Source organism: Lichenostomus cassidix, chromosome 2, assembly GCF_008360975.1.
Source record: "Lichenostomus cassidix isolate B80296 chromosome 2, HeHo_3.0, whole genome shotgun sequence".
In the NCBI taxonomy this organism is placed as follows: Eukaryota; Metazoa; Chordata; class Aves; order Passeriformes; family Meliphagidae; genus Lichenostomus; species Lichenostomus cassidix.
The window spans coordinates 136,114,824-136,129,542 of NC_139482.1; the positions used below are offsets into that span (position 1 = coordinate 136,114,824).

A 14,719-nucleotide genomic window follows, 5' to 3' on the forward strand; every position below is an offset into this window, starting at 1 on the left:
CACAAATAATGAAGAACTCTAGGAGCAGATTAAATAAAAATCAATGTGATACAAAACTTGAAGTTTTCTCCAAAGTGGAGAATCCTTAATTGGGTCCTAATCAGCTCACAGTATCTGCTCTGGCTGAAAATTTGGACAGAAAGTGAACAGCGATGAGAAAAGAAAAATGTGTATTTTTAGGGCATAATAAACAGCCTGAGCTGAAAAAATCAGAGCTACAGTTGAAAATGGAAACTTTTTGAGGTACAGTAAATGGTCCATTGTCTCCCCATCAAAATGTCCTGGTCTACATCAATATCCAAAAAGACCCATACAAGAGTGTGAAAAGGAAAGCTTTGCAAGTTTCACTTGTCAAGGTTAGTTGTGAATGAAGACTGCAAATACTCCCCTCTGACATGTCTCAAAGCCTTAATAACCAAATAGTCAAAGAGAGCTTGTCTCTGTCAGATTTAATCTAGAACTTCACAGAGCTGGCATTTTTTTTTCTCTATTTTATCAGCAGTCTGCTAACTTGAGTAACTGTTATATTTGTAGATGAAAGGTACAGAACTACCTTGGAGTTAGATACTCCAGCTGATTTTTGAAGTGGTAATAATCTAAATGAATTGATAAAGTACTCTGAAATGGTCTTTATATCGTCTAAGTAAAGAAGGAATTGTTCACATGAGAAACAATATACAAAGAAAAAAAGGACAGATATACGTGAAGTAAAATGGAGCTACCCACAATAAAATTTGGACTCAGGAAGGAGAATCAACACACCCTCGTGGCATTTTGCCCAGACAAGACATTGGCAGTAGTTCTGAGCACCCAGCTCTACATCTTGTGGCACTGTAGATCACCTAAGGGGAGAGGAAGTGGGAAAAGACGGAGCAAGTAATGCAAATCTTAAAGTCAGGAAACTCTATAAGTGGAAACCCTGACATAACAGAAATGGAGGAAGAAAGAGGCAGAAACAAGGCAAAAATGTGGGGCTTATTTTTAGTTCTGGTTTTGACAAGAGTCAATACAAGAAAGATGGGAGCGCTTGCTCCAATAATGATATATAGTGAGCGCATAAAAATAAAAAATAGCATAATAGTTTCCCAAGAAACATAAGGTAAGGAGTTTAGCTGGGAGATAGTAAAGGATCCAAAAGATATATATAAATGTTCATTAAAAATATGGATAAAGTTTTAAGCACTAGGAGAAAGAAAGAGTCTGAATCAGAAAAAAAGGATTACTGTACCTACCAGGGTGTTATTAGTTGACATAACAGTGTTAACAGAATAGCCTAATAGCTGCCTGTTTGACACAGACTGATATCTATTAAAAAGAGAAACACATGTGCATCAGAGTTAGAATAAGAAATGCAAAAGCAAGCAGAACTATTAAATGAGGGCACTGGAAGTTTCTGCTAGTGCCGACACTTATTCTTTTGCTAGCCTTTCTTAAAAGAAGTTCTGTAAAGTAATTTACATCTTACATGTGCTCAGTTGTCAAAATTATAATTCTTTCACTTTAAAAATAGAAAGTTCTAGAGGCAAAATCTGGTCTTCCAAAGATATATTTTTCCCTAATTGAAATTGGAGATTATTATTATTTTACTTTCTGCTATTTATTTTTAAGTAATACCATAAAATTAGGAAAGTATTCTTGATTTTACTTTGGATTTTGTTGTTGGTTTTTTTTTGTTTTGATTTTTGTTATCCAGTGTCCTGAATGGTTTTCAATAAAAAATTTTACATATTTTTACAGTCATTTTTTTTCTGCTCTGAATTAGTCAGACCAACGAAATTAATTTCAATTTTATAGTCAGCATGAGTCTGTTCATTTAGTACCAAATTCAAAGCATTGGAAGTACTTGAGTGAAGAGACAATACCAAATTATATGTAGCACTAGGAGCATGCTGAAATTTTAAAGATCTACTGATTAATCTACTGAAAATGTTTTTTCTCTTCAAGGGGAATAAATGTTAAAAATGTAGGCATAATCAGGGAGTCAGATGTTTTAGGACAGCAATTCAGCAACAGAGAAAAGGTAGTGGATGTCACCAGTAATTTCAGTTAATTTCTCCTATTCAGCTCAGCAGCACTAATCAGGTAACCTGTACATTTAATTCTTGGTGGCCTCAGCAGGGAGCGTAGATGAAAGGATGATTTATCTTGCTTAAGTACAGGAGATTAGAAACGATGAGTATTAACTCCTCTCTTATACACTATGTTTAAAGCTTCCTCCCATTCAAAGTTCCTAAGAGAAAATTAACCACGAGTTGTTAGAAAAAAGATTTTAATAAAATTAAATCTTTGGACACAGTGACATTATCAACATTTAAAAATATCTCTGCGGCTACGTGCTGATCCTCCAGGCTCTCAATATAGGGAAAATATTTATTAGGTGATCAAAAACTCCATTTACTGTCAGTTTCTCACAGCTCCAGTTATAATTACTTTTAAATTAACATTCATACTTTTTTCACAAAATGATTATACCATTTTTCTGACAATGTAACTCTCCAAAGTGCCACTCCATGTCTGTCCTTTTGAAGACACACATGATGGAATTTTCTGATTATTTTTACCAGAACATTATGGTAGGCTAATGATTTTATAAATAATTTTATTTTTAACTTTGTAAAATGTATAGTTTTGGCTACTAAAAGATTGCTTTCTTTGCATAAACATATGAAAGATTGTTTTAGTCAACACAAAGAGACAGAAATATACTGGATTAAATGCTTCAATTTAGGTCAGTGCAATTGCAGAAGGGATGCATTTTGTTTCTCTGCTTAAAATAGATCTGAATTTATTTCATTGATTTCAGTGTAATGTTAATTTTGCGATGAATATTTAAATGACAATTAAATTTACTGGTTAAATAATTAACTGGTTAAGTACTAGTAAATTAGGAAATATATTTCCTTGGAACTGTGAAGAGAGTTTGGGTCTACAGTCACATTATTTTTCAAATATTTAATGCAATTTTGAATACTACACTGCAAGTTGGGGTAGATAATTAGAGAAAAAAAGGTGTTTTAGACAACTGCTGAGTAAAACACTTCTTTTCAAATTAGTATTCAATTCTAAGCACCTAACTCCTTAATTCAAAAGAAAAAGAAAAATACCAACATACTTTTTGATATTTACTGACAGTATATTAGGTTTTATGCTCAGAAATTTCTTTTAAAAAGAAAGAAGAAAACAAAATATTATCCAAGTTGCAAAGTAAAATAACTGCAAGGAAATATCAGGGTTCATATTGCCATTAAGTCGTCCACCATATCACTGCCACTAAACACATGGTTTAAAATTGAATATGGATTCCATGTGACTTTTCAAGGACTAACATGAAAAGTGCACAATGGAGAATTCATACAGTAAACTCCATACACTTTGCTTTATAGGCAAATATTAATTTTCTCTGAGATTCTTCTATGCAGTGTCAGGACTCTGAGGAAACCTTCCTGGCCCTGACAAGCCTCAGCTGGTGGAACTGCCATCCATCCCTGCCCATGGTTCCTCTGTTTCAACCTCCCCTGAGGCATCCAGACCCTGCTACAGCTCTGTCCCTCCTAACTTCATTAAAGCATGGCATTTCTTATCACTAGTGCAAAAACCCCTATTTTTTCAAAAGCCACTAGTGCAAAAATCTCTATTTTTTCAAAAGCTGTGCACTCAGAAAATTGAAAACATATTATCAGTTTAGCTGAAATTATTCATTTAGTACCACAAAAAATAATGAGAAAGACAGAAATTTGGGAAAAAAAATGGAACAGGAGTTTTAATTTGGAAATGCAACACTTTTATTCAGAATGGGAATTGGAAGTATTAGTTGCATACCAAAGTAAGGCCTAGACAATGTTTTTAAAAGAAATAATAGAAAATCAAACCCTGATTTTTATTTTTGATTATTTTGAGGGTAGCTAGTTGTATAAACATGAAAGAAAGGGCACACAAAAATCAGAAATATGCATTGGGAGGGCAACAAGAAAGCTCTAAAAATAGACAGTGTCTATGACATGACCCAGAAATACTCCCCAGTACAAAATTTTGCCAAAAGCTTGGTTCAAGTACAGGAAGTAACACTGTCTTTCTGCAAGCAAACTTTTTATGCAGGTGATTGCAAATATGATTTATGAAAAAACTTTTTTTGGCATAAAGTTCACAGTTTTAAACTAATCTATATTTTCTGTATTTATAGTTTGAGGCAAATATTATAATGTGAAATATACTAAATCAAGAATACATAATAACACAAAGATGCAAGTGAAATATTGACTACACTTTCTGCGATGGTCATATCTGACAGGCTTCTTTTCTGTTTGCTGTTCAGCTGCCATTGATGTGCCATGCAAATCAGTTAAAACTGTTGAGCAATCACTGAAGATATTCAGTGACTGTAGTTTCAGTAAGATTCAATTCTGAGACCAATTAGACAAAGTACAAAAGTGGATGAGGAGGGAGTCAGAGGTGATGAGCTTCACAGATAATTGAACTGCAAAATCATTTAAATTAATACAGAAAGTTATTCCACAATATCACAGTAAAAACACAGAAGTAGTGGCCTTGTCTATCCAAGACAATTTTTTTTGCTGTCCAGTCAGATATTTTTTCAAATACACATATAGTCCCCTGCAAATATTTTTGTCTGTTAAAAAATTAAAGGGAGGGTGACAAGTGTAATTTAATTACATTTGCATTAATGTTACTAAGTAAAATGACAAAATCCATTGTCATGCTAGAAGAATAGTCTCCACCAGCAACTGTACCTCAGTAAAACTTCACTTATTTGTGAAACAAAAGCTCTGGGAAATATCACCTCACTAATTGCTACAGCAATCTGAGAAAATAAATGTCACCATGAAAGATTTAGTAAAGTTTGCATAATTTCACTATCATGCTTTCTTAATTTAAAAGCCAATTCTCCACTCACACAAATGTGTACTATTCTTCTGAACCCACACTCTTGCCAGATCTTGTAAGTCTTGCAAAAGTAGTCTATTTCAAGCCCTATATTGAGGCTTAATCATATCTTCCTTTTTAAATGCTCATTGATTCTATTCTCTTCCACATAACTCCTTACACTGTTCTTCACCAGAATCTAATGGCATCCTAAATACACAATATCAAAACTTTTAAGCACGACAGGTTCCCTTGACTTTCTTCTAAGATATTTTCCTTTAAAAAAAAACATATTCTAAAACTCCTGCATTGAAGGATTAGTTTAATTTAAAAAGAATCTTGCACACATATATCTATAAATGCATATAGATATCTATATGTCTATGTATCCAGATACATATACATATATGTGAATGTACATGTGCACAAAAATATATATAAACCTTTCCAGCAGCTTGAACAAGACATAAAGAAAAATAGCTCTGCCTTTGCATGGCATAATTTTCATCTTACTTTTACCCTCCTAACTACCTTCACCTGTTTTCCCTCATTCTTATTTAAACTGTAACTCAGTAAGAACCATTAGTTCCTAACTGGAATAACAGTTTTATTCTTTTGCATTTTTGCAGAACATTGCTCACATACTCTTTGAGATTGCAATTTAGAGTAGATTCACCAACAGAAGTTTTGACTGACAGTGAGGTCCTTTTCAGGCTCCTACATTTGAGAAAAACCTCAGTTTTATCTTTTGAGGAGTGGACAGAAAGGAGAAAAGTTTTTTGTGGAAGACAACTCTCAAATATTTTAGCTGTGGGTTCCCTCTTTCCCGCAGCTGATATCAGAATTGCATTCAAACAATAATGAAAGAGAAAATATAAATGGAAACACAGAAGTAAAAAGGAAAAAAAATCATTAGAGATACATTTCTCCATATCTGCTGACTGTTAACAATTTAAGACAATTTATATCCTGCACAAATTTGAGATGTAGAATTTTACTGTTCTAGTTTCCTTCTAGTACCAAGTTACATTTTCCTTTTAGTGAACAGATAGCAGATTGTTATGCAATAGTTTAAAAAAATCATTACCAGTATATCAACACCATACAATATTATGAAAATATATCCCTTTACTTGAGCAGCACTGTGCAAACTAAAATGGAATTGGATATTCCCTGATTAGGAATAGCTATTACATACTTTATCACAGAATCAAATCATGGAATAAATCATTGATTTGGTTTGGAAGATCACCTAGTTCCAACCCCACTGTCATGAGAAGAGAAATCTTTCAGGTTACTCAAAGCCAAGGCTTTTCTGGGCAACTTCTTCCAGTATCTTATAATGCTCTTTATACAGAATTTCTTCCTCATATCTAACCTTAATCATAGAACCATAGAATTTTAAGAGGTTGGAATGTACTTTTAAGATCATTTAGTCCCAACACCCCCAGGGACACCTCCAGGTAGACCAGGTTGCTCAAGGCTTTATCCAACTGTCTTTGAACACTGCTAGAGCTGCAGTACCCATAGCCTGTTCCAGTGTCTAACCATCCTCATAGTAAATTTTTTTTTCCTAATATCTTGGTTGAATTTCCCCTCTCAATTTGCACACATTCCCCTTGACCTATCACTACAGGTCCTGGTGAAGAGTCCCTCTCCAACTTCCCTATAAGCCCCTTCAGATACTGGGAGGTTGCAAGTCTCCACAAAACATTTTCTTCTCCAGGCTGAACAGCCCCAGCTTTCTCAGCCTGTCTTCATAGGGGAGGTGCTCCAGTCCTCATCTATGTTACTGGTTCATGTCCAATTTTTCATCTACCAATATTCCCAAGTCTTTCTCTGCAAGGCTGTTCTAAATCCATTGATCCCCTAATCAGTATTGATACTGAAACTGATTTAAAATTCAGTGGCCTCACTGAATTTCATGGGGTTCTCATTGGCCCACTCCTCCAGCCTGTCAATGTCCCTCTGGATAGCATCCCTCCCCTCAAGCAAATCAGCTGCATGTCCTAGGTTACAATATAGATGTATTTAAGTATTCTGTTACCACCAGCTGTGGGCCGTTAGCTGTTATCACCTGCTGATAACCCACCCCTGATAACAGACAATGGGCCATCAAGGACCCACCACATGACTCATGGACTTATCTTATCCTGTTATGAGATGCTCCACCCAGGAGGGAGAAGCCAAGCATTCCCACCTGGATATAACCTGGCTTTGAAATTGCCTGAGTTAGCTGAGTCTATTGGGTTCCCAGAGGACAAAAACTACCATTGGAGTTTCGGGTGGAGACCAGACCTCCCTCAGGATCACTGCTTCAACTGAACTACGTCACTTGAACTGCTACTGCCACCCTAACAGGGTGTCAGGTTGTATCTGACTTGGTCAGTGCTTGTCCTTGTATTATTGTGCTTATTTTTAATTTTCCTATTCAATTTTACTCCTGACTTGCGATCTCTTACTGGTTTGTTTTCAAACTGATACACTGCACCACTCGACTTGGTGCTATCTGCAAACTTGCTGTGGGTGTGCTCAATCCTGCTGATCACATCATTATCAGAGATATTGAATAGTATTTTTCTGAATACAGACCCCCTGAGGGACACCACTTGCTGATTTCTAATTGGACTTTAAGCTGTTGACCCCAACATTTTGGGTGTGGCCATGTGGCCACTGTGTTATTCATCAAACAGTCCACCCAATCAAATACATATCTCTCCTATTTAACAACAAGAATGTTGTGCGGGCTCTGCCAAAGGCCTTACAGAAGTCTAGGCAGATGAAAATTTGGCTTAGAGAAGTCAAGGTAGATGATAGTAAAGATAACTAGCAAATTTATGACTAATATATGCTGCAGTTGTAGAGTTATTATGTATTCCATAAACTGCAGCCTTCCAGAAGTGAACATCTGGGCTAAGACTCTGAAGTAGGCTCTGATAGAAAATGTTCTGTGACACATCACACTCTTGAGATTTCAAACCAATTTTTTCACTTTTGTAATCCCTTTTAGTTAGAAGATGCTCATATGCAAACCTATACACAAAAAATTACCTAGTCTATCTTAATTATGTTTTCCTGATCTCTATTAAAAGCCTCCCGTTGCAAAGATTACAAAAGTTCCACTGCTACTAGATCATGCAAACTGAGACCCCCCCACAATCTCATATTCAATTTACATTAACTTATCCATGCTCACATGCTTCTTAATTTTATTTTGTTGAGACAACTTTTATGAGGGCTAGATTAATTTCAGCACTTACTTTAACTAGAATTAAAGCACATTATATACATTTTGACATCACTGATTAATTAAAGGAAGTTCACCTTAAAGATTAAATAGGAAAGAATCCATAATTTAAGAAAAAATAGCTTTAACTATTTTATCATATATTTTTAATAGATTAGTACAAGTTAGATTTTAATAATATTTATTCTTTACCTTGTCCTAAAGTTTGCAGGGTGAGGATGCCCATCATATAATGACAAATAGTCATATTCTTCTTCTAGGGCAAAAGACTGAAAGACGATCTGTATTCTGTTTCTTTCTTCTGCTATTATAACCCAGGTACAGTTTGCACCATTTGGATATCCATATGGGAAGCCAGGGCTTTCTATAGTGCCATTAAGTCCTTTTAAAGTTCCACCACATGTATAAATAAATCCTAAAAAAAATACCAAGGAAACAAAAGTTAGTAATCCATTTTTATATCAACCTTCAGTAGAATACATCACGAGAATTCATGATTTCTGAAAAATAAATCAAAATATTTCTTAGCAAGTACTGCATTTAGAAAGGTAAAGCCCTTGTTTTAATACAAATGCTGGCCACTTAATGCAAAACAAACCCACCCACCTAACAAATGTGTTTTCCATACTGTTTATCTAAAGACATATGGTAGCATCTTTGAAAATAAATATATATAACAACATCTATGACTAAATTTGTTTGTCTATAAATTTGTTTTGTCTATAAAGCAAAGTATTCACATCAATTCCCTTTTTTTGTCAAAGGGTGGAGTAAGCAAGTCTCTTTGGATACAGGTCTGATACAGGTCAAACCTATTAAATCTTGTGCTTTTCCTCCATATATTTTGTCTCTGGAAAGGGCTGAAAATCTATTTATTATGAACAAGCTTTTCCCAGTCAGTAATTTTGAGTTATGAAAACTCTGTACTTAAGGGCTCAATGTGAAATAGCCACTGCTGCATCATTATATTATCTCATAAATATTGGCAGTTGACATGTTTTGACTGATCCTACATATTTGTTATTTTACTAGAGTGATCAGTACCAGAGCTGCTCCCTCACAAACCACATCCGGATTCCCCCTCTGTTCCCCCACAGTGGGATGAAGGAGAGAAGGAGGAGTGAGAAAACTCGTGGGTTGATACCAAGACAGTTTAATAGGTACAGCAAAAGCTGTGCATGCAAGCAAAGCAGAAAAAAGAATCCACTGGCTCCTTTGGCAGACAGGTGTTCAGCCACCTCCAGGAAAGCAGGCCTACATCAGGCCTAGTGGTTACATGGGAAAACAAAGACCACAACCCTGAATGTGGTCCATTCCTCCTTCTTCCCATCAGCTTTCATCACTGAGCATGATGCCATATGTTCTAGAATATCCCTTTTATTGGTTGGGGTCATCTGTGTCCCACTTCTTGCCCATTCCCAGCAGTAAGAGAAGCAGAGGAGGCCTGGATGGTGTGTAAGCACTGATAAAATGTCCTCGTGTTATCAACGTTATTTTGGTCACAAATCTAAAACATAAGACCATAGGATCTACCATGAAGAAAATTTTCTATCCCAGCAAAATTCGGTACAGTGGGTCAAAGCTGAAAACTTGCTCTGCTGAAAGATCCTTTTTAAAATTAACATCCCCAAATGTCAGAAATTACCCCTACATTCAAAACCTAATTTCTCCTGGACTATAATGGATTTCCTTTTCATATAGAACATCCATTTTCTGAGAAAAATAAGTGAACAATAATAATTATGAAAAGGTATCTCCCAAGTTATTGCGTCCTAGCAGGACACATCCTTTTCTATGCTTTTGTTTCAAGTTCTAGTGCTCAGTTATGGCAGTTCTTAATTCTTTTGGGACTTTAGGATGTTTTTCACTTTCCACCAGCTTTGTAGTCTGACTGGTGATCTACATCCCCTCTCCAGGCTTTCTGCTCTCTTAACCCTTAAATATTAGATCAGCCTTCCTGCTTTGCCTTTTGCACCCCTGAAACTTCTCTTCCCCAAGGATGCTCAGAGCAAGCCCTCTCTGCTAGTGGGTGGATTTCATCTGAGAAAAAGCACAAAGCGCTGAGTTGCTCTTTCACAGAAATATGATATACATTTCATAACAAGCTACAAACAAACAAACCAGATGCCAGTTCTCAAATTATACACACATGTATATATTTGAGCTCATTAAATCATCTTCATGGCACATTCACAAGCTTGTCTTCACATTGAGCATTTAAGTGTACAGAGACCTCTTTCTCTGAAGTACTAAGCAGAAATCTGTGGAGATTTTACATTTCATATTGCTATGCTGTAAAGTAACTTTTATTGACAACAGAAGAGTGGCATATACAATGTTTTTGTCTTGGCTTTTCATATATATTTTCAATGGTGAGAAAAGATGCCTCTTATGAAGTATGACTACTTTTTTAATATAAATATCAGTGTATCATACTTATATAGGACAAAAAGGGAATGAAAGATCCTCTTGGAAAGTAATTAGGGCTTTGTTTACCTCATCTGACAGGTATAGCAAATTTTACCTTCTACTGCAAATTAGCTCAGAGAATTCATTCTCATATTAATGCCTGCACAACCTTCATAGTTAGGAGTCTATTTATTTCTTTCTGCATCTCCCTCATATACTCGAACTATTTTTAAATCCTCTTTATGTGTTATTATTTATTATTTAAGCTCGGCTGTTCTATTTAGCACTTTAAAAATCTTTTGGAATACAGTTTGTGCACAAGTCACTTTGGAAAATCAAAGTATTTACTCATCATAAGATCTACATATTAGAAATTTAACACTTCCTACCAAATACACTCACTGGAATATGTCTTTTTAAATAGCTGTGTGCACATATTTATCAATCTATTTTTCCCTAGAAATCTCCTGCTGAGGCCTACTTCAATAGAATTAGACAATAAGCTTATAGAGAGGCTTGAAAATTAAATAGCATACACTTAATTTTCATGCATCTCTCCAGACCAAGTGTGGAAATTACAGTGTAAACTCTGACTCAGGATCTTAATAGAGCGCCATAATTCATCATTCAGAACCTTTGTTGCTGTACCTGTTTCATGAAAGCTTTCAAGTACATACGGATTATTCTGTTAATTCAACACAAACTACAGAGAAAAACTCATCTATAATAAGTCTTCTGTTACAAAAATAAAACTACATTTTTTAAAAAAACACCCCTCCCAAAAAATAACCACCAAAAAAAACAAGTAAAAAAACCCCTGAGCCACAACTATGAGTGAGCAGAGCCTTGTGAGATAACATGCTACTTATTAAGGAGTGTAATGTCTCATAGTCGATCCAGTAATTACTCCTATTCATACGTATATATGAAATGTAAACACCCATGAAATATAAAAGTTCCAATTACTCCTTTTATTCCATATTCAAACTGTAACAAAAGAGAATTATTCATATGCTACAAGATGATATAACTTGGATGTTTTTCAGAGATGACTAGCAGAATGTAGCACACCTATGCACGTGTCAGAAGATACACTTTTAATTCCAAGAATGGAAAAAAAACCCCAAACAAGCCAACAGTGAAGTTTGATTTTGATAGGTCTACTCTTTTAGTCTGTAAAATTAAAAATCATGCCAACAGAATCCATACAACATGCACTTTAATCTCTGCTTTCATATGTTAATACATTCTGCGATGCTCTTCACCTTGGCAGTCCAACTTTTGGTATGATCAAAATAGACAGCATGCATTAACTGACTGGTCTGATCAAATGTGGAAAACATTACATTTATTTTCAAGGGGTAAAATTCATGCTGAAATAACTAGTAGCATATACTGTGATCTTTTTCATTTAGATTTCAGAACCAGCATTCCAAGCAGAATTTACTTGCAAACTGCTTTTCATTAAAGAAAAGGTTTTTTTCAAAGCACACAGTAAAGAATTTTGAAAAGCTTGAAGTTAAACTAGAAAAGAAAAAATCTTGTTGAAGTAAGTATGAAGATGAACAACACCACTCATGATATTCTCTTAATAGCTAGTATGATTCAGTTTTCATTACATTGTTTTCTACCAGATTTTAAAATTCAGATGTTTAATTCTCATCAATTTTACATGGATAAATACTTCTTGAAATCAGAAAACACAGCTCCTCTTCCTGATTTCAGTCATTCTTTGATTCATTGTGGGATTATAGTGAGCATCAGTAACAGCAGTTCTTAGTCCATTTATTCAACTTTCATTGCCTTCTAACAAAGCAAGTAGGACTTACATCACACCCATACCCCTTGCCCTCAAATGTCCCATAATTGTACTCACTCAATACTTAACAAGGTTGGCTTTGGCTTTTTATTTTCCTCCTGACCGTTCAATTATGCTGTTTAATAACATATTTCCACACCTTTCACCTTCCAAGTACTCCTCCTCACCTTTCATTTAATCTCCCTTGTTGAGTGTGTTCTTTAATAATAGTCATTACCATAAGATAATTATACTTAGTCTGCACTGATTAACACACTTGCACATTTCTAAGTTGCTTGTGTATTTCCTTTTAAAAAGTATTTAATACTCGCTGTCTTTTGTCTTAAGAGCAAACCAAGGAAATGGAAGACGATTAGTTCATTTGCTGCATTTTTCTTCAGTATCTTTTCTGATAACCCAATCTCATTGCATTTCTTTCACTTGCATCTGTCTTAAAACATAGTCAATTATGTCTTAAACAATTCCCTTTTTTTTTGTACAATATACCTATTTGCAAAATTATTCTTTTCCCCCTAAACATTAGTTCTCCTCCATTCAGAATACATCTACTTTATTCACTTGTCTCTCCTCATGCTCATTGCTTGTTTCTATTTGTGGTCTTTGATCACCTGACCGTATTTTTTTGGCAGCAAAAAACAGTTCTTTTTCATGCTGACCATAAATCAGTATGGACTGTTCTAATTCTTTTCTGTTTTGCTGGATTCTCTTTCTGTTCACTTGTATTATCATCACCTTTGTTTTTATGGTTCCTATATGTTCATCCTTTGTTTTAGCACTTCAAAGAACCTACTGGAGTGCAACAGGGATAGATTTCATAGTATTGTGAACCCATCCCTATGCTGAGAATCATTTTCTTCTGCTATCAATCTTAGCCAGTTTTGGAAAATATATATTCAGTATTTATTTCTAAACCATTCCAACTTCTCTATAATTTTAGTTGTCGTGACATGCCACATTCCCAGATCTTTAAGCCCATTTATAAAACTGAGAATAGGATGCTCTCATCAGATGTAATGACTGCATTTTACTTTGGATTGTGTTTGAAATTTACTTTATCTCTTCTCATCATGTCTTAATTCTCTTTAATTTATTCATTTCCATTTCCCACTATGCCTCTTTTCACCATAAAACAAGCCTCCTTTCACTAACTTTAACTTCCAATAGAACAAAGTTTTATTGAATTTTTCACGTGAGTACAAATATGAAAGGTAATCATCTCCTTCAATGTACTGGGCTTAGTTCCTGCCTGCTCTCCACATTTTTGTTTTCCTCCCTCAAGTGTCCAGCAGCTTGCATGCTTCTTTCTTATTCTACTGTGTTTTCACATGAAAAAACTGGTGACTTTTACAGTAAGGACACTCACTGGTGTCCCTTCCTATCAGAATATTGCAACCCCCTCTTTCTTCATGAGGCTACTGCTATTTCAGAAAATAATATCTTGTGTTCCTGTAAATTTCTTTGCCTGTTTAACTCAATACTCTGTACTTCAAAGAATCCTCACTTTTATCTTAGCTCTAATAGCAGCTTTTATAATGAGCTCTCTACCAGCTGAGCAAAGTGTACATTTAGTATTTTTCCACATATAATTGTTATTGTCTTTTAAGTTCCCAAAGTAATAAAATCCTAGAATCAAAAAATTGGGTTGGAAGGGATCTTAAAGATCATCTGTTTCCAAACCCCTGCTGTGGGGAGGAACATCTTCCATTAGACCAGATTGCCCAACCTGACCTTGAACACCACAAGGACGGAAAATCCGCAACTCAGGGAACCCTGCTCCAGTGTCTCACTACCCTCACAGGAAAGACTTTCTTCCATATATATCTAATCCAAGCCTATCCTCTTTCAGTTTAAAGCTGTTTCCCTTTGTTCTATTACTTTACATACTTCTAAAAAAATCCTTTTCTAGCTTTCTTGTAGGCTTCCTATAGGTACTGGAAGGCTTCTCTAAGGTGTCCCTGGAGCCTAAACCACTCCAACTCTCTTGGTTCGAACTTCTGTCTGTTATGTCTATCTTTTAAAGTATTTTTTTACTTTCTATATTTGTAAATCAATCTTTAGGGGTTTTTTCCATATAAAGCATATTTCCATGATTTTAAACACTTTTCTTTAGCTCAAGGAAATCTCAGACATTATTAAAAAAACCTTATTACGAAAACAAACAAAGAAACCCCAAAAAATCTTGTGTTTGTGACGTGCACAAAGTAAGAAGAACGTTGAAGCACCTTGGTGAAAATCAATTCTTATGAGTTCAAATAAACTGAGGAATTCTTAATTAAATTGCCATTTTATTTCAGTTTGTTCTTAAAAGCATTTGCTTTTTCAAACAAGGTATTTGGGTGCCCATTCTCTGCACAGCTTACTGG

General features: G+C 35.1%; 1 protein-coding gene across 1 annotated transcript in view; it reads right to left on the bottom strand.

Annotated features, from left to right (window-relative positions):
- The window catches only part of CSMD3 (CUB and Sushi multiple domains 3), a 596,977-nt gene that overhangs the window by 508,751 nt on the left and 73,507 nt on the right, over nucleotides 1-14,719 (bottom strand). The window contains exon 2 of the mRNA XM_085053430.1: nucleotides 8,321-8,543. Within this exon, the coding sequence (XP_084909556.1) occupies nucleotides 8,321-8,543 (223 nt within the window). The remainder of the gene's footprint in view (nucleotides 1-8,320; nucleotides 8,544-14,719) is intronic.